Source organism: Eucyclogobius newberryi, unplaced genomic scaffold, assembly GCF_026437365.1.
Source record: "Eucyclogobius newberryi isolate DKJ021-1_F unplaced genomic scaffold, fEucNew1.0.hap1 SCAF_21, whole genome shotgun sequence".
NCBI classification, from domain to species: domain Eukaryota; kingdom Metazoa; phylum Chordata; class Actinopteri; order Gobiiformes; family Gobiidae; genus Eucyclogobius; species Eucyclogobius newberryi.
This window is the reverse complement of record NW_027315846.1, coordinates 24,774,799-24,798,905: the sequence shown is the minus strand read 5'-3', so window position 1 is coordinate 24,798,905 and position 24,107 is coordinate 24,774,799. Positions and strand designations below refer to the sequence as shown.

The 24,107-nt window shown below is 41.4% G+C and overlaps 1 protein-coding gene across 2 annotated transcripts in view; it reads left to right on the top strand.

Moving 5' to 3' along the window:
- Positions 1 to 21,401, top strand: part of lbh (LBH regulator of WNT signaling pathway) — a 472,239-nt gene extending 450,838 nt beyond the window's left edge. The window contains exons 2-4 of one of the 2 annotated variants that reach the window (XM_072458000.1): positions 2,236 to 2,327; positions 11,390 to 11,492; positions 19,954 to 21,401. In XM_072458000.1, coding sequence (XP_072314101.1) covers positions 2,299 to 2,327; positions 11,390 to 11,492; positions 19,954 to 20,184 — 363 coding nt within the window. In that variant the 5' untranslated portion in view covers positions 2,236 to 2,298 and the 3' untranslated portion in view covers positions 20,185 to 21,401. Of the gene's footprint in view, positions 1 to 1,911; positions 2,328 to 11,389; positions 11,493 to 19,953 lie in introns of those variants that run through there. The other variant, XM_072457999.1, reaches the window with a different exon arrangement.
- Positions 21,402 to 24,107: the final 2,706 nt, after the last annotated feature.

Sequence of the window (24,107 nt, the reverse complement as noted above, 5' to 3'; positions counted from 1 at the left end):
TGACATCACACATCTCATCAGCCTGGCTGTAGGTGACACAAAAGGATCCATGAATAATGATTGGGACTGCGAGGTCTGCATTCTAAGGTGAAAAGTGTTTAATGGAGATGTTTACTATCATGGGGCTGCATGTAATGATGACTTTTGGAGTTGACCATTAATATTATTATTATTATATTTATCATTATTTATTTTTTGGGTTGGAACACATGGTTCTGGACATATATGAGACACATGCCAGATCGTAGCCTTGGGCACATTTGCATCCTTGTCCCACATTAACGCTCACAAACACTCTCATCACACAGCAGCACACATGGCACTGGAGGTAAGGCAGGTGAAGTGTCTTGCCCGAGGACACAATGACAGTGTGCACTACTGCCCCCCTGTGGCACCTGGTGTTCCAGCAGTCTCCTGTCCAAGCACTGACCAGGCCATCCTTGCTTTCCTTTTGAGCTTGGGCATTGACAAATTGTATCAATCAGTCAAACGATTGTTTCTGTTGTACATTAAGACTTTTATAATACATTTGAACGAAAAAAAAGATTTACATATGGCAAGCAAAGGCTTCTTGATTGGGAATATTTAAACTTTTGCCACTATTATCATTATTTTTGTCTTATGTTATTTTATTTTTGTTTTTTCTTTCTATTCCTTATTAAGAATGTGAGAGTTTTTCTATTAAGAGTGTTTTTTAAAGCTTCCTTATAAGTTATCTACTTGTGTTGCAACACCGAAATGTCCCCATTGTGTGGACAAATAAAGGCTATCTTATCTTAAATATTTAGTAAATCATTGATAGTCTATGAAGCCAAAATAATTATTATCAATACTACTACTTGACAATAAACCACAAAATTAACACATGTTTGAGAAGCAAAAAAATCAGGAAAAACGTCAAATTTCTCACATTTATATTTCTATATTTCATTGAAAAAACATGACCAAAGAACAAATGACCATTTTCCCTTGATCTGAGATTTTTACATCATCAAATTCTATCACCAATATAATATCTGGCTCAAATACTATGCCATCATTTGTCACATTTCATAAAATAATCTCATATTCATATTCATCCTGCACACGTCAATGATGAGTAAAAGGTACAGATTTTCAAATACAAAAGCTCAAACTTGACAACAACATTTCATCCATTCACTGCATTTCATTCAGGTAATAATCATAATCCATCCTTCCATCCATTTTCTACCGCTTGTTCCCTTTCGGGGTCACGGGTGACTGGAGCCTATCCCAGTGACTTCGGGCCTTAGGCGGGGTACACCCTGGACAGTGGCCAACTTGTCGCAGGGCTGACACAGAGACATAGACATTACAGACAGTTCACTCTCACATTCAACCAATTTAGAGTCACCAAATTTTGCCTAACACATGCATGTCTTTGGACGGTGGGAGGAGCCGGAGAACCCGGAGAGAACCCACGGTAACACGGGGAGAACATGCAGACTCCACCCAGAGAGATCATGTGATGTTGGTCTGGTCCGGGAATCGAACCCACGATCTTCTTCTTGGGAGGCAAGAGCGCCAACCGCCTTTGCCACCGTGCATTAATCATAATCATAATCATAATACATTTGATTCACACAGCGTTATTCAGCACATTCAAATACACTTTACATCAATAATACAACAAACTGCAGTCACAGAACGTATTACCCCCTTGTCCTTCACAAATCCTGTTCCCAATGAGGACCTGGGCTGACTTCTGACGTCATTGGGCTCCTGCGTTCCGATTGGCTTCCGCGGGTAAAGGGCTTGCCGCGCGCTCGTCCCCGCCCCCTCCTCCTCCCCGCGCGTATATAGTGCGCGCGCAGCTCTGGGACCAGCGCAAATTCAAAGCGTGAGCGCTCGAGTGAGGACCGGGGAGAACGTGAGGCTGTCCTGAGGGAGAACGTGAGGCTGTCCTGAGGGAGAACGTGAGGCTGTCCTGAGGGAGAACGTGAGGCTGTCCTGAGGGAGAACGTGAGGGAGAACGTGAGGCTGTCCTGAGGGAGAACGTGAGGCTGTCCTGAGGGAGAACGTGAGGCTGTCCTGAGGGAGAACAAGAGGGAGAACGTGAGGCTGTCCTGAGGGAGAACGTGAGGCTGTCCTGAGGGAGAACGTGAGGGAGAACGTGAGGCTGTCCTGAGGGAGAACGTGAGGCTGTCCTGAGGGAGAACGTGAGGGAGAACGTGAGGCTGTCCTGAGGGAGAACGTGAGGCTGTCCTGAGGGAGAACGTTCGTGGTTCGTGGAGTTCCAATTCACTTCAGCCGCGGACCCGGAGCAGGTGGTGATACATGTCTGTAGTTTCCCCGTACGTCTACTGGTGAGTGCTGTGCTTTTTTGGATTTAAATGACAGGAAACAAGTTATTTACCACAGGTTGAGTCTAATTTGTGTTTTTTATTTTTATTTTTAAGTAACAGTTTTTATTGTAGTCTTTTTATTTATTTATTTCAGTTGATTTTATTTGTACTGTTTTGTTCATTTTACTCTTTATACACAAGCTTTCACCTGGAAATCTGCACTTAATTATTCATTATTCCACTTGCACCCACAGATTTATGATTTTCTCACAATCATAAAAATGCCTTGTTTATACAGTATATGTCACTTTTCTTTTCTCTTACATTTATACAAGTTAAGTACAGATTTGATATCTTCTTTACCTGCAGTGTCTCCCTTATTGTTTCTCAGAATTCATTGCCATATGAGTAAAGATTTTGTTGAATATTAATACCATGATGCATTTTGGTGTCAAATATCATCAATTATTTAATTTTATTTGACAATCTTAAATCTTATTCTACTTTATATTTTAGAGTTAGTTGCACCTAGAACTCCATGTTTTATCCTCCATACAACCAGATCTGACTGTTATCCTTCCATGCTTTTACAGTCGAAACTTAGGCTGTTTTATTATAAAGCTGCCTCCTCTTTTATGTTGACTTAAAACCTATAGAAATACTGTGTGTGTGTGTGAAGTACTTTCCCTGGTGGGTCCCATATACTGTGTGTGTGAAGTACTTTCCCTGGTGGGTCCCATATACTGTGTGTGTGAAGTACTTTCCCTGGTGGGTCCCATATACTGTGTGTGTGAAGTACTTTCCCTGGTGGGTCCCATATACTGTGTGTGTGAAGTACTTTCCCTGGTGGGTCCCATATACTGTGTGTGTGAAGTACTTTCCCTGGTGGGTCCCAAATACTGTGTGTGTGAAGTACTTTCCCTGGTGCACCCACTGGAACATTTGAATGGGTCACACTCGTGCCATTTGTGATCATGTGAATTCCATTTATTTTGTCATATTTGATAAACAAAGCCATTATTATAAGTCATGTCTTTAATAAGGCTGCAGCATATTAATCAATTTTATAGAAATTAACTAATTAAGTTACGGAATAATCGTTAACTGGCCTATTCATAGACTCCAAAACATGCCATGATCTGAGAGAAGAGGTTTTATTACTCAGACAGAGCAGAAACCAATTAAAAAATGTGTGTTTTTAATGAAAATACTCATTTGTCTGAAAATATTCTCCACCAGGACGTCCTCCAATGGGTTAAGTTCAGCTTTATCTTGGTAAAATTGAGTAAAAATCTCATATTCACTCGTCTGTTGCTTCTGTAGTATTTTTTTAAATGAGACTTTTTTTTTTTTAACCAAATACCTTTTTTTTAAAGAAGATGCTATTTTCTGGGATAAGTATTAAACCGAATCCCATCGTTTTACATTTTGTTCATTTTAAATCACAAATATTGATCAAAAATGGCTGAATAATACAAACGGGTCCATTGACTTCCTGTTCAAGCCCCGCCTCTTCATAGTGACATTTCACCGTAACAAGGAAACTATTTGTATGTACGTGTTTTTCTAGCTGAAAAATGGCATCATGGCACTTTGAGGCGGGCTGGGAATCACATGGTCCCTTCCATGCGCTACACGATACGATAATGTCGCAATTTAGCCATACATGCCATAATAATCGATATATTGCTCTTGATATTCTTCGCTACATCACAAATTTTTTGCAGAACCCAATACATTTTAACAACATTCTTCTTTGATAAACCACGACATGCTCAAACTCAAAATGAAATACTCCACTTTTCATCATCAAGACGTCAAAATGGGTACGATATCGATACTGTCACACCAAATTAATATCACGATATTTCTATATGGCTATTTTGGCACGGCCCCATCCGTGAATACTCCATAACTGCACCTGCCAGAGCTGCGTTTGCACCTGCCAGAGCGGAGTTTGCACCTGCCAGAGCGGAGTTTGCACCTGCCCTAAGGCTCTGCGTGACAGCATCTGCAGGAGTTCTATGCGATACTGAAGCGTAGTCCTCGGCATCACCCCCAAGTTAACATTAAAGGGGACCCCGACTTTATTTCCTTACATCAGGCATGTCCAAACTAGGGCCCGGGGGCCAAATGCGGCCCTCAGACCAATTTTTTTTGGGCCCTCCAGCTTCCCGCTATGTCGGCCCAAACAACAAAAACTGGTACTTTTTATTGTGAAATTGGGAAAATTCAGTCCTATTGATGTTATACCAACCTAATATTAATGTTCTAGGTCTAATTAAAGGTGTGGAGGCTCATTGCAATGACGTCAAATGCAAAATTTTGAATTATTCACTTTGTCATTCAACAAATTCAACATCGTCAAGTTGTTTGTGGTCCTCTGCCCCGTTTAAGTTTCAAAATGCGGCCCTTGGTGAAGAAAGTTCGGACAACCCTGCCTTACATGAACCTTTCCTTTCTTACCTGCTCTGTCTGCAGTGGCGCATGTTTTCCCGCGTGCCACTGCTGCTCGGGAACTTTGAAACAGGATTTGGCACAAACCTGAGCGAGCGCAGCGCGAGGAGGAAGTTCTGAGCCCACGTCTTTACCGTAACCGCTCAGTGCTTTCCCGCGGCCCCAAACTGGCTTCACTTCTCTCCGACTCTGAAGCGTTACGTGGCGCTCGGAACAGGGAGGCATTTGCAAAACAATGTTCAAAACAATAGAGCGAGGAATTTAGGTTGGTGAGAAATTTGAAATGGAATGTCCGTGTGGTTGAGAACGTGATGTTGTAGTTTGTGAATAGGAAGGTGTCTTGCCCAAGGACGTCACAACACTCACAATATGCAGCCAGGAAAGCCACAAATATCATTTTATACCATTACTATGTTTGGGAGATGACAGAAAATGTTACGTCTGTTTTCTGAGGATCAACTCGGTAGTTTAGACTTCATCCGATTTATTTTTTGAATGCATCTGATTCTTGGGGAAATGTTGTTGCGATTGTTTTATAAATGATTAAAAAGTAGGATTCTGTTCAAAGAATGCAATAAACTAACTATTGCATTTCAGAACATAGAGGTCTAAACTGCATTTTGCGCCAATTTTGATTCGATTGTGATACATTAAGCAGCCCTAGAGGTTGATATTTCACTTTACTTCTACATGACCTTAGGCCAGACGAGTTCATGTGTTGAGCCAAATTCGTACATAAAGGTTTCCAAAGTGCTTTACACGAATGGAAGAAATGCATTCAAACCACAACATAATCAGAGAAAAACATAAATATCAATAAAATGTACTTTTTAATAGAGAAGAGTGCAGATAAAATTGTATCGTGTCATAAGAACTTAACCGAACTGTTTTTAGTCTAGATTTGTACATTGTCAGAGTCGAGGCCTGACTCGCATCCATGTTTAGTCCTGACTCTGGCACCAGCAGGAGGCCGGTCCATGTTTAGTCCTGACTCTGGCACCAGCAGGAGGCCGGTCCATGTTTAGACCTGACTCTGGGCACCAGCAGGAGGCCGGTCCATGTTTAGTCCTGACTCTGGCACCAGCAGGAGGCCGGTCCATGTTTAGTCCTGACTCTGGCACCAGCAGGAGGCCGGTCCATGTTTAGTCCTGACTCTGGCACCAGCAGGAGGCCGGTCCATGTTTAGTCCTGACTCTGGGCACCAGCAGGAGGCCGATCCATGTTTAGTCCTGACTCTGGGCACCAGCAGGAGGCCGGTCCATGTTTAGTCCTGACTCTGGGCACCAGCAGGAGGCCGATCCATGTTTAGTTCTGACTCTGGCACCAGCAGGAGGCCGGTCCATGTTTAGTCCTGACTCTGGCACCAGCAGGAGGCCGGTCCATGTTTAGTCCTGACTCTGGGCACCAGCAGGAGGCCGGTCCATGTTTAGTCCTGACTCTGGCACCAGCAGGAGGCCGGTCCATGTTTAGTCCTGACTCTGGCACCAGCAGGAGGCCGGTCCATGTTTAGTCCTGACTCTGGCACCAGCAGGAGGCCGGTCCATGTTTAGTCCTGACTCTGGCACCAGCAGGAGGCCGGTCCATGTTTAGTCCTGACTCTGGCACCAGCAGGAGGCCGGTCCATGTTTAGTCCTGACTCTGGCACCAGCAGGAGGCCGGTCCATGTTTAGTCCTGACTCTGGGCACCAGCAGGAGGCTGGTCCATGTTTAGTCCTGACTCTGGGCACCAGCAGGAGGCCGGTCCCTGAGCATTAACATGTCTGAGATGTACTTTGGTGCTAGGCCATGGAGAGACTTGTACACAAGCAGAGCTGCTTTAAAGTCTCTTCTCTGAGCCACAGGGGGCAGTGCAGAGACCTGAGAACAGGACTAATGTGATGGTACTTCCTGGTTCTAGTCAGGACTCGAGCAGCAGCGTTCTGGATGTACTGCAGCTGTTTTACAGCTCGTTTGGAGAGACCAGTGAGCGGCCGTTACAGTAGTCTAATCTACTGGAGACAAACGCATGGATAAGTCTCTACAAGTCTGGTTTAGACACTATACTTTCGATTTTGGAAATTCTGGTTGATTAATCTGCAAACACAAAGGCTATAACGTGGGTGAGAGTGAGAACCAGCCAACCTTCAAAGGACTCATATTATGCATTCTTTGTATTGTTGACCTTTTAAACATGCACTTGAGTACCTTTTTACTTTGATGTCTCATGTTCTAAAAGAAATGTCAAAACAACCATTCACAATGGAAAGAGAGAGTATATTGCACCTTGAACCTCTCCCGGATCAGGCCCTCTCCTGTGCATTGTGTTCTTGTGTTGGCTCCTCCTCCTCCTTCCTCCTTATTGTGTTCTTCATGTTTTATTAGGCTGGTGCTCTGTTATTCTTAGCCCAGCAGGATGTTTATAGGATCCCTGTGCAGGAATATAACGGGCAAGTCCTCCCTCTTCATCTCTTTTCAGTTACTCCTCTGCTCAGCTCTGCAGTGCGCCTCCTCCTGGTCAGGACGGGTTCTTGTCTTTGCTGATCAGGCCGATAACCCATGTTTACCAAAAGGGCTGCAGGACTTGGGAACAATATGTGACTGTGATTCTGTGCAAAGGTCACATTTTAAACTCGTCCAGGACAATTGGCCAAAGCGCTGACATACGAAAGTCCTTTAAATGACCAACTAATAAAAGAAAATAATGGAGATCGACCAATGTGGGTTTTTTCAATGGCCAATGCGCTGCACATTTGAGCCGATACTGCAAAAAAGTCTAAATATCGGCCTGATATATATAGCTCTACTTAAAAATGGCAGCATATTTACCATTAAATCGCGATATATTGTTGCGATACAATCTACATTCGGCCCAAAGATATCGGCAGAGCTTTGCGACCATCGGTTACTCGGGATTCTAAACTGGTATCTAAACCAGACATTTAAAAAATCGGTCAAGCTCTACGATTCATGTAGCTGCCTGGTTTTCCAGTGTTAATGTACATGTTTTAAACTCTATAGAAAGGGGCAAATGAACAAACAGCCTCCTAAGTGTCTTGTCTCTTCTATTTCCGTTGTAAGTCACTAGTCTGTTTTAAAGACATCTGATGCAGTACAAACTAAACTCACTTTTCTGTTTCCCACAAGAGGAAAATGCACAGTTAGGATCAGGCCGTGGGGAGATGTATTTAAAAAAATTCCATGCTAATCTGCGGATATCCTCCTTAACCTTTAGTATTTTTGGATATCCGGGTATTGTCTTGAAAAATGTCTGCGGTGTTCTGCAAGGTGGTGCAGTGGTTAAGAGGGACTCCTCACAACTAGACGACACAGCATTTGGTTCCTGGTCAGGTTAAGGTCTTTTATACTGGACAGGTTGACTCAATAATACAAAAACAAAAACTGTCTACATCCAGACAGTGTAAATTCCTAAAGTATTATACAAAGATTCTGCATCACTCTGCGCCACCACGTTGCCTTAATTAACAGATTAATTTCAACAGTCACAATCTATTAAATTTATCTAAATCATCTATTAAAATAATCATTATTGTATTTTGATTGCTGTCTAGACTACAGAATGTAAAACTCATGCAAAAATACATATCATAAATAAAGTGACATGGTAATCAAAAAGACAAATGGTATTATAAACTTTTGTTTCTCTACGGTTCAGTCATCACTGCAGCAGCAGTAATCCTACACAAAGGGGACAGCAGTAATCCTACACAAAGGGGACAGCAGTAATCCTACACAAAGGGGACCAATGAATAGACACAGGTCTAAAATATCAAATATAGTTGAAGCAGAGGATAGTGTTCAAGCTGCCATACTTCCCCCAGCATAGTTGCTCATAGGGCAGCGTAGCTGAAACTGTAGGTTTATATTTCTGTTCCTAACTGGCCTGACCATAAGTGATTTCAAAGAGGAACATTTTAAGCCTGGACTTAAATGAAGAGGCTGTGTCGGCCTCTTTAACATGGACAGGAGCTGATTCCATGACAGAGCGTTTAGCTACCAAGGTCCTATCTCCTACTGTACTTTTTAGAGACTCTTGTGACCACCAGACGTTCTGAGAGCAAAGTGTACTAAAGCATATTTGAGACGGGACCATGTCATTAATGACTTTGTAAATCAGACTCGACAGGGAGCCAGTGAAGAGACTCGAGCACCGGCGTAATGTGCTCTCTTCTTTCAGTTCCTAATATGTGGAGCTGTAAACTATAACTATAAAGTCTTTAGTCCACTTGAGTTCACTATAGAAATAGTTTTAGCTGTTTTTCCACATCTCTCGACTCCAAAAGGCCACGTCCCGAAAGATTTAAGAGCCAGACTGAGCCGCGGGAGAACAATGCTTCCCCTGACCGCCACAGTAATGGTTAGCTTCAGAGCGACAGGGCAGTACACTGCGTTACAGAGGGATGTAAACTGTAAAATGTACAGTCTCCAGAAAACCTCTGTGCACTTAAAAACATTTGGTGCAGCTTCTCTTTGGTCCATGCCTTATGTTAATGTGAGCGTTACCTAATGGACTTAACATGACGTGGCTGCCTGCGTTTACATAATCATAAGTCATCATTTTAAGAAGGATTGTGCCCAAGAATCTGCTACATGAGACACATTCTGTAGGCTAGCCTAAATAGTTGGTGTAATACCTCATTTGTCCAGGAGTGGTCCAAAGTCTACACCTAAAATGTAAACCTTGCTTGTTTTAATGGGTTTATTATTTTTGTAGCAGTGTTTGTGTGCATTTCTTGTTCAAATTAGTATCAAATTCCAATGCTATCGTTTTAGTTTCAGGCATCTTCTTCCTCTTTGACAAAACTATTGAACAGTGCATAACGTACAGTATTTTCCTGCTTTGAGAACAACGTTACAATTCTGCTCCAACCGGCGACAAACCGTTCAAAGTGGGTCATAAAGCGAGTGGATTTGTGTTCGGTGAATCAGAAAAGGCAGATGTGAGTAAGCTTGTTGTGGTTTTTAAAAGTCACTTCGCTCACACATACACCAGCCTGTAGCCACTGGCCAAAATGCCCTTTCCTTTAAATAACTCCGTGAGAAGGCCGGCTAGCATCTCCTCTCAAAACATAGAATTTGTCCTTTTTTTTTTTCTTTCCAGATGATAATTCTCAAAAGTGGTTGCATCGGACGTGGATAAACAGTGGTCTAAAATGGAAAGTTTGATGGAACGGAGTACACGAGGCTACCACAGCACGCCCCCAGCACGCCCCCAGCACGCCCCGAGCGCTCTCGAAATGACTGATGGCCTGAAGAGCGAGCGCATTAGAGCTATTAGCAGGCACCTTATGCAAGTGTGTTTACAAAAGACCGACTACCTCTGACTTTTGTGGTTGCATAGAAAGAGAAACCAAAAAGCAGTCGTTGCTGTTCTGCAAAACGGCTAAATCCTCTTGTTTTTACTTTCTTTAGAGATTTGGTTGGTCGTTTGTTCAGCTTTTACTTTTTTTGAGGTACTTTTGACTGTTTTTTATAATCTGTTTGTACATAAAGTGCATGGATAATGCACGCTTTATATCTTAAAGGTCACAAATGGTGCAAAATCAAGCTTTTTTAACCTTGCTGTAACATCATTGCATTTAGCTTGATTCACACTTGCTTGATGATCTTCTCCCTCTGAGACTGAAAAACAGTTCAGAGTTTTCCAGTTTTGTGACATCACAGGTGGAGCTCTGAAGTCGACTGTTCCTGTTTTTAAGTCCGTAAAATATCACACGACTCGTTCTGAGCATTTTCTGACTTAAATCATGTTCATTACAACTGGGAGCTAACATTAGCATGTCGGGGCAAGATAGGTTTGTTAATCTCCCCTTGTAATTCCCTCTGCTGCCAGTAGATGGAGTTCTAGCTCAATTCCTGACGTGGGAAATAAAACAAATTTTGTGAACATGAAATGCCCATGTAAAGATATTCAAGAACCTCCTTAAAGGCAAATGACAACACAAATCATGCATATTATGAAATTAATTATGCAAAATTGACTTTCAAGAGCTTTGAAATGTGTACAAAAAGTTTCTTTCTCATTTATCCTTTCAAAGTTGTGTTCAGAGTGGTTTAGGTGTGTCTGAGAACCGTAAAGGAGCAGTGCCTCAATGTTAAAGAAGAAACAAGACTTCCAGGTTTAAGAAATTATTTGGATCAGAAAGATATATGCATATAAACATACAGTAGCCACAGTCATGATGTGTATAAAAATCGTTTTTGTAGAATATTCTACCATCATAACTCTCAAATCCACATTGGAGTGACAGTATTATGTGTATCCTTTTGCCCTTTTGTTCTCCGCTGTGACTTGATCAGATCAGTTCATGGTTGTAATGAATACTGCTTAATAGTTGCAGAAGCATCTCAGGGCAACGGTGTCGCTCACTCTGCTGACAACGCACTTATCGACAGCTTTTCTAACTCTACATCATATCAACTGCTTTATGATGACTTTGGTTTTTTTGCTTTTTACTTAAGCAAATCTATTCATTTCAATGTAAAAGAGCTGCTCTATCACCCATTGTTCAACAAGACCAAATGCAGACTTTAGGAGTTCTATTGTGCCAAATACAGATGCAAAGATTCTAAGGTTCTTTGTTGCCGTTGTCCTTGCTCTAATGGTGTTGTTCTCTTGGCCTCCACAGCCCAGTGTTTGTGCCCTGCTCAGACATGACTGAGGTGATGATCAGCAGCACCCCCATGGAGGACATCAGGCTGAGCCCTGGCAAAGACAGGCTGTCCTACCAGGTACACACAAATGCACGGCCACACACACACACACACACAGGCGCACGCACGCACACATACAGGACAGGCACACACACACAAGGGGTACGTGCACTGCCATACAAACACACACACACATGCACATCTCTCACACAGAGGACATTTTACACCTGTGTTGTGTGGTCATTGTTTGATAGTTTAAGAATATGAACTGGCTTTGGTATTTGATATTTACCGTATTTTCCGAAGTCAACTTAAATACTTGTACTATACTCCGTAGCAACTTATGTGATATTATTTGTTATTTTAACACTTGCAACCGCATTTCATACTCCAGTGCAACTTATACATGTTTTTCTCTTCTCTATTATGCATTTTTGGCTGGTGCGACTTATAGTCCAGAGAATACGGTATGCATATATAGGCTGTTTGGATTACTTTCTTTACCTTCATGTCCTTGTGTCTGTGTCTGAGACAAACATTTCTCCTAAAGTGGCTGTTTGCTCTTGCAGTTGTTGAACAGCAGCTCTTCTACATCTAAATGAATAGACTGGGATTGGATTGCGATGGGCGACGCCTACTTTGTCTAAGGCAATTCAATCTAAAGATGCACAATAATGTGTCAATTATACAGAAGAAACATATTTGCATTATCTGTGTTTTAAACATAGAATCTCTCAGTATCAAATGGCACAAACACATAGTAGATATGCCATAAAGAAATCACATTTTCATATAAACTTAAAATATACAATGGCCATCTGCTTCACCTGAAAGTTCACACTTCATTGCAATTGGTTAAATCCACCTGGCACTCTGACTATTGCTGACACCAATGGGAAGAGTAAGTGTCTTTGTTAAAGCATGGAGCACTCACGAGAAAACTAGTGAATAACAACAATAAAGCATTTTTTACCATAATGGCACATTGTGAGATCATGATTCAGTTTTTATTGCAATATCGTCACTCTTAAACATACTAAATCATTCTAATATTTTGATCACGAAGAAGGCTTTGGCAGGTCGTAATGGACACAAATAGAACGCTGCAGGACGTCCCGTTCCGCTGCAGTCCCATCGCCCGTAGCGACATGAGTTACAGTATATAAGCTCAGTGAGGCAGATGCAGGTGTGCAGAAATAGCAGTGTCCATCAGGTGCTGATGACAAGCTCTTTCCACGCCTTTGTTTTACTGTCACTTCAGGAGCTATTCTGGACAAACATGTACGACCACAGGACATCTACCACCACTGAACACATGTCTGATGCGGGCCTGCTCGGCTTTATCTGGCACAAAACGACTCTAATGGAAACTGGCCTAAACCATGTCTGCATTAACTCTGTTTCCTCCAAACTAGGGAATGCACAATAGAATCAAAATCTGTCTTCATGTTGAATGTTCTTTGACAACTGATTAAAAGCTTATTTTTTCCACATACAGACAGGTTAGTTTGTTGTTTGCAAAGAAGTGTTTGTTGATTTTGTCCAGCGGTTCTTCTCAAATCTTAGTGCGTGTGTGACAAGTGAGCTGACTTCTGATTTGAAAATGCAAATGACATGTAATAGGAAAACTTGCTATGTTGAGATTTTAGAACTGTTCATAGCCATGTGGATCATCGATGTAATTTAACCAGTGATATTCAATCATTTGTTCTTGAGGTCTTGTGGCATGTCTTTGGAATTTAGGACCAGGAACCAGTTGGTATTGCACTGGATGTCTTATTCTGACTTGTCCCCCACAAGACTTTTCTTCATATCTGCCAGGCTTGGTGGGACATTGACTGTTACATGGCGCCTAGTCCACATTAGTGCTAAATGAAAAGATTTGATTTGAAAAGATCTTCTATTATATTGGGATTTTCACACATCAGTGCTTTTTGTTCAAATATGAACAAAAGCTCTTTACACATTTGTTTAATGGTTAATTATAATTCCCTCAGTCCAGTCTGTTCTAACACACTTGTACTTGTATTGTCTTTAATGGTTTCCAGGCTGAACCACACACTTGCACCACATGTTTTATTTGAGGTTACATGGTAACTTCCTTGTCCTAAAAGATCCATCCATCCATTTTCTACCGCTTGTTCCCTTTCGGGGTCGCGGGTGACTGGAGCATATCCCAGTGACTTCGGGCCTTAGGCGGGGTACACCCTGGACAGTGGCCAACTCATCGCAGGGCACGAGTTGTCCTAAAATATGTTTTTTTAAATGTTTGAGTCAAACGATGGCACAGTCAACATTTCCTTGTTCATGCAATTAATTTTCAACTAAGAACCCAATGTCTAACCATGGGTGAACACCCACTCACTCCCTTCTGTCACTCTGAGGTTGAACCATGACAGAGGAACAACAGTCTGATCGTTGCCATAGCATTCTGACTGTGTCAGATCTCATCTGATCTCACAGGCTGAGCAGGGCCTGCTTTAGGCAACACACTTCACCCACCTGGCCCAGTATGACTGATGTGTGAGGAGGTGATTGGTGGGGAACAGAGATTAGCAGCCTCACCTACGCTAGTCTGCCACTGAGCAGCTGTGCCTACTAGGGACTCAACAATACTCTGTATATAATTGAATTGTTCAATGCCTTCCTTAGTTAGGCCTAACTCTGCTATATTTGAACAGTGTAATTGAATCAAAATGTTGTTTATTGATAATTACCATAAAAATAATAGGAACTTCACTTTCGTGTCACGTTGCTTTTTTTCTACTTCTGAGGTCTAAAATGTAACAATCTAATTGATATTCTGACCCATGTATGGAGATGCCTATGGAATAGAGACAAAACAGTATATTTGTAGCTCTAGTGTGTACAGTAGTGGCTTACCAGCAGCAGGTGTGGAGTGAATGAAGAATACACTGCATTGTCATCCAACAACATCCCCGGATGACATTCAAAGTGCCATTTCAAATATACAGGCAATATTGTTCAGTCTCATCTTCCTACAAATGGTTTGATTTACAATATTGTGTATGTATTAAAAATTTGAATGTGCTTTCCTGAACAATAATAAGTCTGGAAGCCGACGCAGAACATTAATATTCTTTACTTTAATATAGAATCCACTCCAATTCAACTTCCACGGAGCCCACTTCCTTCCTTAATAGCATTTCAAACTAGCCTGACTAACACTGCCCGCTCCCGTTTACCGCCAGTGACCAACACACTTCCAGCTGCATCCACTGAAAGGTATTGAAATGACTTTGGCTCCCACAGAGGATAAGGAAGTGGCTGTGTCAATGGTAATCTCCGGAGGCTGCTAACACGCTCGCTCCCTCACTCTGAAGGCTCCTAAAATAGAACTCATTGTGTAGCGTGAAGTGTGGTTGGCAGACAGGCTGTGACATGTGAGGGTACGAGGAGCATGGGCCCTACTGTCTGTCCAAGTACCCTACAGAGGACGCATGCGCCCCTACCGAGGACGCATGCGCCCCTACCGAGGACGCATGCGCCCCTACCGAGGACGCATGCGCCCCTACCGAGGACGCATGCGCCCCTACCGAGGACGCATGCGCCCCTACCGAGGACGCATGCGCCCCTACAGAGGACAGATGAGACGCTTTTGGGCATAGGCCTGTAAGACCTTATGACCTCCAACATGTTCTGAAATATGGGTCCAAATACTTCTAATGAAACGCATTCAAAACGCTTTATTCTTAAAATTAAAATGAATAAATCACAGAACCGAAGAATAGAAGTCAGAGAGCAAAAGTTAAAATGAAAATGCAAAGAACAAACTAAACGTCCAAAGAAACATAATAATGGCACATTTAAATAAAATTAAATACCTAATAGAAGTCCAGTTTCTCCAAGCCAAAGGATTCTTTCAACATTTCAACGCTTTTCATGTGATTTAGCTTTTACAATTTTACCTTTTGTAACCCTCACTTTGAATCTCTGGTCAGTACTATTTGATACAAAACCCTGGCCATAAGCCAACCAGTTTAAGATTTTAACATCTTTGTTTAGTTTGTATGTTCTGATTAGCTCCTTCCATGTTGTAAGCACAGATTTCACCCAAGGATTCTCCACTCCCTCCAAATGACTCACTGTTTGTCATCTGCCATTAAGGCCTGCACAATATTCGTTGAGCTTGATGTCCTGGGTCACATCTGTACAACATTCACATTTGAGCTGAAATAAAGGTAAACTTCAGCCTCCTTTTGCTTTAGTTGTAGAGTTTTGAATCAGATTGAAGTCTTCTTTCCTTGCCATACAAATCTTGAAATTGCTTTGTTCCATTCAACTGCCGTTTAAGGCTGTAAATTGGAAGAGTCGAATAGATCGCAAAATCTGGGCAAACATTAATTTTTAATTCTTTGACGTGGAATTAACTTAACCGCTGTGCTAGTGTGACGGCCCATTTGTGTTTGAATCGAGAGGTCCAAAGTCCATCCTTTTTCATGGTTTTGAGCAGAGGTCTGACTTTGGAGGAAGTGATTTGTTTTAAATGACACTAATTAAACGTCTGTATAGTTTATGTTCATAAAATCTCTTTTTTTTATTTTTTGCCGGAGCAATGGTTCTAATTTTTATTCTCAAGACTGCTTTAGCAGCATTAAAAATTATGGATGGGGAAGTTTCACCATTTTCATTTTCCTCCGGATAAGTCTTGATGTCATTTGAGATGTTTCCCTGAAACAAGGGGCCGTTGAGCAGACTGGCATTGAACCTCCAAGTCTACAGAAATGTAAATAGGAGCATGATTAAGTTTATTATATACATATAACCTAACCTGATGATGCCATTCCAGGGATAAACCAGTACTTGGGTGTTTTAGGCCAGACTGCTAAACCAAGTCTTAGAAACTTGGGTGTTGTCTTTGACAAAGACATGTCTTTAGAGCACCACTCCAAGCTGTTGACGAGGAACTGTTTCTTTCAGTTGAGGAAAATCTCTAAGCTCAGGAAAATGGTGTCTCAAAATGACCTGGAACTTATAATTCATGCATTTGTGTCTTCACGTTTAGACTATTGTAATAGCTTGTTTTCCTGTCTTAACAAGAAGGAACTCTCTCGTCTGCAGCTGGTCCAGAACTCTGCAGCGAGGATCTTGACCCGCACAAATAGAAGGGCCCACATTTCACCCATTCTTAAAGCCCTTCACTGGAGCCGGTCTCCTACCGGATACAGTTTAAAATATTGTTTTAACTTTTAGAGCTTTAAATGGTCAGGTCCCATCGTACATCAGCGATCTGATTAAACCGTACGCTCCCTCTCGCTCACTAAGGTCCTTGGACCAGAAACTGTTGTTGGTTCCTCGCACCCGTTTTCGGACTAGAGGAGACAGATCCTTCCAGGCTGTTGCCCCCAGACTCTGGAACGATCTTCTGTTCTCCCTACGGTCACTGGACTCAGTTACTGCTTTTAAGGGTCAGCTTAAAACCTTTTTATTTAGTCAAGCCTTTTAAATGTACTTGTTTTACGGACTGATTTTACTGTATATTGTTGTATATGTATTGTTCACTGTAAGTTTTTTGTGTTTTTATTGTTTTATTCTGTGTTTTGTGAAGCACTTTGTGACCTCTGTCTGTGAAAGGTGCTATATAAATAAAATTTACTTACTTACTTACTTACTTACTATAACATAACTTCGCTCCTTTCCTCCTCAATCAAAGCCTCAGAGCCAGAATTGTGTCTCTGTCCAGTGTGCTCAGTCCATCCTGAGGTGAGAGACGCGATGTACGTCCTGCACTGACTCCACTCAAGTTATGTCTTCACTCGTCCGTCTCTCAGAGTATTGTTTTCAAATTTTGTTTCATAGAATAGAATTAAAAGTGCGTTGGAAAAATTATCTTGGTATTGATATCAAAATACTGGCGACCAGTATTGATCATCTTAATTAATGCCAACATTTCTGGTATCGCACAGCTATACTAACTGTGGAGCGTTTAAAGCGTAAAGCCGTGGTGTGCCCTATTAGCATGCTAATGTTTGACAGTGAAAATCAGGTACAGGAGCTTTTTTCATATTTATACTTTTACTACTTGCCACATTCTCCTTATCTTGCAAATACTTGGGTTTATGTCAAGAATGATGTACATCTGCATTACGTACACCATTAAAGCGTTACTGGTGAACAGCCATGAAAACTGTCAGAATTACCATCTTCATGTTTATTATGCCTAGATCTGACTCTGATTTTTGAATATACTGATGCGCACTGGGGTTCAACTCCCTCCAGGGGTCAATCAGTTCTATATTCATTATTTACGGAATTTGTTGCTCCGGTGCCTCTTGAATTTGATACTCCTATTGTAGGTTGAACACGAAGATTCCAGATTAGGGTTCTCTCAGAGAGGTTTGCAATCAGGCCATTAATAGTTTTTTTTTTTTTAACCAGTACATATCTGCCCTCTTTAGTTTTACCTTCAAAAGTCTGTTCAAAAGCTATTTGTTTTTAAATCAGTATTGGAACTCCCCTCATGTGTTTGCCTCTGTATGATGAATGGTACAATTTTGTATAAGAAAATGTGGTTAGTTTTTGATGCTCTATATTGCTTAAATGTGTTTCTTGTGTCTTTTTTTCTTCTCATTTTTGTACCTTGTTGACTGGGTTCAATATTCCATCTACTTTAAATGATGCTACTCGTAATGTTTCTGATGCCATTGGATTGATTTTAGTCTTAAAATCCGTCAAATCAATCTTCCGTTTTCTAATGCTATAAAACTCTCTGGTCGAACACAACACAAAATTACATAAGCTACAAAAGAAAAGAACAATTTAAAAACAAAAACATGCATTGAACCCAAAACCTGATTGTGTAAAATGAGGGCCCAACGTCTACCTGCCTCCTCCTGGTACCAACCCTCTCAAAGAACTGGATACACTACCTCCCCAAAACCACCACGCTCCCATGCCAACCTCTGTATTCATTTATCCAGTTCCCCACAAACCTTATCCCCCACATTTAGCTCTCAGATGAGTGCATGTAAGTAGACACTGGGTGTCTCAGAAGTATAGGGAATAATACATGCATATTACATGTACCAGTAAATACCATCTTCAAAATGCTGATATTATCTTCACTGTGACAGTCAATTTAAAAACTAAAGTAAGAGTGCATGAACATATTTCTACTCAATCAGTTCTCAGGAAAGTATGTAAACTCGTGTGTATATAAAAGCTGCATACTTGTTTTATCAGACAAATGTCCACATTCACACAGTGTATTTTTAGCTGCTTTTGTGCTTTCCTCTGCTTCATCCGTCTCCTGGAGGAATCGGTCTGGACACAGCTGGATCTTCTCCATCTCCTCGTTCTTCTTCTCCCTCTCCAGTCGGCGCGATGCCCAGACAGCCACACTGCCCCCACCGCCCCTAATGTCTTGGAATGAAATATTCAGGTCTAAAAATATTCCTCCGCTCCGTCCAAACAGGACAAATGCTGTTCTTGGACCAGGGGGAGGCTGTTTTTGTATCAGAGCTTGATGAGAACAGATGCTGAGGACCAGTCTCATCCACACAGGGCCACGGGGGTTCTGCTTTAGGCAACATGATGGCTTTGTCATATTAAGACATACTGCCAACGACTTCTGAACTCCGGGTCAAGTGCCCAGTTACATAAGCCAATTTTCCATCAACTGGTATTGCTCTGGTCATTATGAATGTGCTTGTTGTGCACAGTGACTCTTTGCAGAGGTGCACTTCAAAGACAAAGGACATTCTGATTTGTGCTCTCACAATCATGATGAACATGTCAGCATGTTGGATAGTGACTATTGTTGAATGTTTTTCCATTAGAAAGACTACTTTTTCAATCTGCAGATTTGCATAATAAATTGTCATAGAATAATATGATTATGGTAAGCTTTTGTGGGACATTTAAAACAAAAAGAATGCCTCCAAGCAATTTTCTTATATTTATTGAATTGTTATGGCCCATTTAATCGGCCAACAGCCCAACGCCAGCTGCCGCAACGCACTTGACTCCGCCCCTTTCCTCCTCAATCAAAGCCTCAGAGCCAGAATTCTGCCACTGTCCAGTGCTCGTAAATAGAATACGCTCTTAGACGGAATTGAATAACCTAGAAATGGTTTAAGATGAAGCGCTCTTAAAAAGCTGCACACTGTGCATTCTGAGGTGAGACGCGATGTACGTCCTGCACTGACTCCACTCACGTTATGTCTTGACTCTTCTGTCGCTGAGTATTGTTTTTTTTTAATTTAGTTTCATAGAATAGAAGTTCAAAGTGCGTTGGAAACATTTTTATCTTGGTATTGATATCATAATACTGGCTACCAGTATTGACCATATGAATTAATGCCAACATTTCTGGTATTGCACAGCTATACTAACTGGAGCGTTTAAAGCATAAAGCCGTGATGTGCCCTATTAGCATGCTAATGTTTGACAGTGAATATCGGGTACAGGAGCTTTTTTCACCACTATCCACTATCGTACATATTGCATTACGTACAGCATTAACACTGGTCAACAGCCATGACAACAGTCAGACTTACCATCTCTATGTTTTCCCCAGATCTTCCCGGACCCGTCTGATTTCGAGCGCTGCTGTAAGCTGAAGGACCGGCTGCCCTCCATCGTGGTGGAGCCCACAGAGGGTGAGGTGGAAAGCGGGGAGCTGCGGTGGCCCCCAGAGGAGTTCCTGGTCAGCGAGGAAGAGATCGAGGATGAAGATGACGAAGAGGAAGAACACATGCATAACAGCAACCTGCAAAACGGACAAACCACGCAAATCTCCCAGCACTAGGCTCCGGTCGCCCGCTCCTCCGAACCAGCCGCCAGCCCCACCCCAACCCACAGTAACATTCTACTGCAAGACCAATTGTTACATTAAAGCATATTTCGGCAATATTTTGTAAAGTTTCCTCAATGTTCTTCTGTCTTCTATGGACATTAGACACTGGTTTGAAATTGTTTCATTCTCAACAAAAATGTATGTTCTCGGATGGACCATTTCTTTGTTTTTGCCCCAATGAAAGTAATGGAACGTTTCGGGCAATTCTGGAGAAGCTGCATCCAAGAGTTTAAGCAATACAAGATAAGCTAATTATGATTTTTATTGGCAAAACAACAGACTCGACTGGCTTGACAAGAAGCCACATTGCGCAGAATGGAAAGAGGGGACGGCCGCAGCTCTTTACCCCATGGACGGACCCTCGCCGACGGGTTCAGGCTGCTTCGTATGATCCTCCAGAATATCCAGCGACGCGGTTTATCCGAGGGGCTTTGATTTGTGCACGTGTTGGCCCCAACCAGAGATTCTATCGTGGTAGAGATGGGCAGTTGAATAAACATAGATGCTAGTTTATGTAAGCAGTTAAATGAAGGGACCATTTCGTTAGAGTTGTTGGGCCTAAAAGGAAGTTTAAAGTGGTTGTCTGTATATATTGATGCCCTAAAAAGCCTAATAAATGAAGGAAGTCTTTTGATGGAGAGAGACAATGTTAAACTGTTGAAAGTTTCAAGCTCGTAACAAATGTGCCAATTGAAGTTGGCCTGGTAGCGTTACTTGCTCGTCTTCATGGGGACGTTTATTATGCTCGTACTGTGGAATATTTCAGGCAAAGCAATACGAGTAGGTGACATTTGTACTTTGTCAAATGTAACTCTTCAAAATGCTATCCTTTTTTCCCCAAACCAGTCTAACATGTGCAGAAGATTATCTTGTGATCATCTTGTGAATTGTTTGGGTGAATTTTTCTTTTCTTTTTCACCTGCAGTAGTTCTTCATTTGTGGCCTTATGTTCAATAATCACCACATTATTATTATTATTATTATTATTATATTTCCAGATGTCATATGAAAAGATTGCATACCAGCAGATTCTACCTATGTGTATATATAAAAGTTAGTCTGGCATTGTTGTGTTGTGTGAATTGGTGAAAAATGTTCTGACTAAATGAAATATGAAAAATGTTTTAAAAAATGCAATGTACAGACTCCATAAAGAATATTTGTAAATATTTATAGTTCTTTGTATTATTAGGAAATAAGTGTGATTTTTCTTTGGGTGGTTTGTATTGAAAATTAAAAAAGTTGTCTTCCTTTTTACAAACTTATTTTGTCAGACGTGTTCAATGTCTCGTATCGTGTACCAGAATGTGTGTCGACTATTTCGTCTTTTCATTAACTTGACGATTTTTGGCCACGTTTTAGAAATGACGACGTTCTCATGTTTTCACGTTCAATTCCACAGGAAAGAACACACATTTTGGATGAACAGAACCGTCTACTCCGGTCAAAGGGCAAATGCTAACAGACTGCGCCACTATCACCTCGTTAGCAATCTCCCTAAAAATACTAACATATTTAAAGTATTCAAAATGTTAAAACCTACGGTGGCGTAGATAGTCGACCTAAAGGTAGCAAGTTCAAAATTGCATTGTATCTGTGAAAAACGATAAACATTCAATAGCTAGCCAGGTAGCTATGGTTAGCATCTGAATAAGAAAAATATATCACTGGCTAACTTGTTGTTTTTGGTATTTATCCACATATTATTTGCATATAATAATAATTAAGATGTATAGCAAAATATACATAATAAATAAATTAATGAACTTAACTGTGGAAGTAGCTTTGTTGTTCGCATCAGTGGCTACATTTACATGCCCAGAGTGGTGGAAAGTAAATACAAAAGTAAAAGTACTGTAACTAAAGGAGACCTATTATGCAAAATGTACACGTAACTTTTAACACTATTATAATTCCCCCTTGTCATTAAACCACTGGAAATTGTATTTAGACTGATTCATGCTCGTTTACTCTCATGCGGACAAGACGCCATTGCTTTTTGCTGAACTGAAGCTCTCCAAAGGCAACGGAACACAAGCAGGCTAGTGCCAATCAACCTTTATCTGTACTTTTAGTAACAAAGTATTGTACCAAAGTTGAGTACGTCCTCCACCACTTTTGGCTGGTAAAATCAAGATGAATGAGAATAGATAATTGTGTTCACCTCGGCATCGATCTTATCTGCAGCTGCATCATTTAGAGGTTATTTAAATGAGAAGAATGATCAGATTTTTGGTGTGCATTAAAACGTAGCGATAGTGCGGACATAGCCAACGTGCTGTGTCCTGTCGGCCTGCAGGTTCCTCGTTTGTGTTAAGCTCAGGGAGACGCTCCGCCGCCATCTTGTTTTTGTGTTTGTTTTTTGTATCTGGAGCACTTTGTGAGGCTGTAAATAAACATTTGCTATGCGACAGAGTGCAGACTTGTGGCTCCTTGCTCACCTCACCTGCGCTCACTTCCTGCTCTCTTTCTCATATACAAGCTTAACCGACGTAACCAGCAGCACAAAGAATTAGGCCACATGCTACTTCCTGTCTTTGACTTGTGTTTCTGTGCAGCCCTTTTTATCTTCTTGTAAATGCAGTTATACGTGCACAAACACGTGTGTAAGGCAGCTGTAACAAACACAGAATGTAGTGACTTTTTAATTGTATATACATATATTGAAACACAAATGCAGTTGTCATTACAAATAACTATACATTAAAGGGTAAATTTGTCATTTTTCTCGTGTGGCCTGGAGTGTTTGACAATAATATTGTCATAGTATTAAACCTATCTATTTATTTCATTACATGTGTTTCTATTGCTCAAAATTACCTTGAAAAACACAGCTGAGGGGTCGCCTTACTATACATCTAACCTGTAACTTGGCCTGGCAACGTCACATACTTGGAGACGTTTTATATCATATACTGTGTAACACTCCAGGCAAAGCAATAGCATCTCCATGGAGACAAGCAGGTGGCGGACTCTCCACCAGAAAGTTACCAAGCATCTTTAAAGTTGCAGTATTCCTGTTCCTGTTCCACAGTTTGGCATTACACTTATCCATCTTGCATTATTACAGATGTTGTCATTGTTTAACAACAATATCCACTGCTGACTGACTGCATGTGCCACACTGGCTTGTTTCTATGGAGATGGTTAATTCCATTCTGTGGAACAATCTAGGCAATATCTTTTGAGACACAAGTGGCGGACCCTCCACCAGAAAACGTAGTATATCTTTAAAGAGGCTGCACCCATTTTTCACATATATATATATAAAAACTCTTCCTCACCCTTCGCGGGTGGTCTCTCTCCGCTCTGGAGAGCAACTTCAGTGAGAGACTGATCCACCCTCGATGTGTGAAGGAAAGGTTTCGCAGGTCTTTCCTTCCTGCTGCTGTCAGACTTTATAACAAAAACTGTTAGTACTGAACACTCGCAATACTGACCTAACCATGTACAATTCCGTCATATGTACAATTACTGTCGTGACACATATTCATGTGCAATTACTGTCGTGATCACATGCAATGGTATTTATTTATTTATTTTTATCTTTATTATTTTTCCCCTCCATCCCTTGTTGGGAAATGGGAGGTTTTGATCTACTGAAAGTGTTTTTCAAACTTCCTATAAGTGATCTGTTCTTTTCCTCTGTATCTGCCTCTGTATCTACCTGCGTTGCAACAATGAAATTTCCCCATGTGTGGACAATAAAGGATTATCTTATTTTATCTTATTCCCGTCCTTCAAGCTCAGGTACTCTACCAGAGGCCCCTGGGAGCTTGAGGGTTCTTCAGTATCTTTGCTGTTCCTGCACTGCACTTTTCTGGACCGAGATGTCTGATGTTTTTCCAGGATCTGTTGTAGTCACTCCTCCAGTT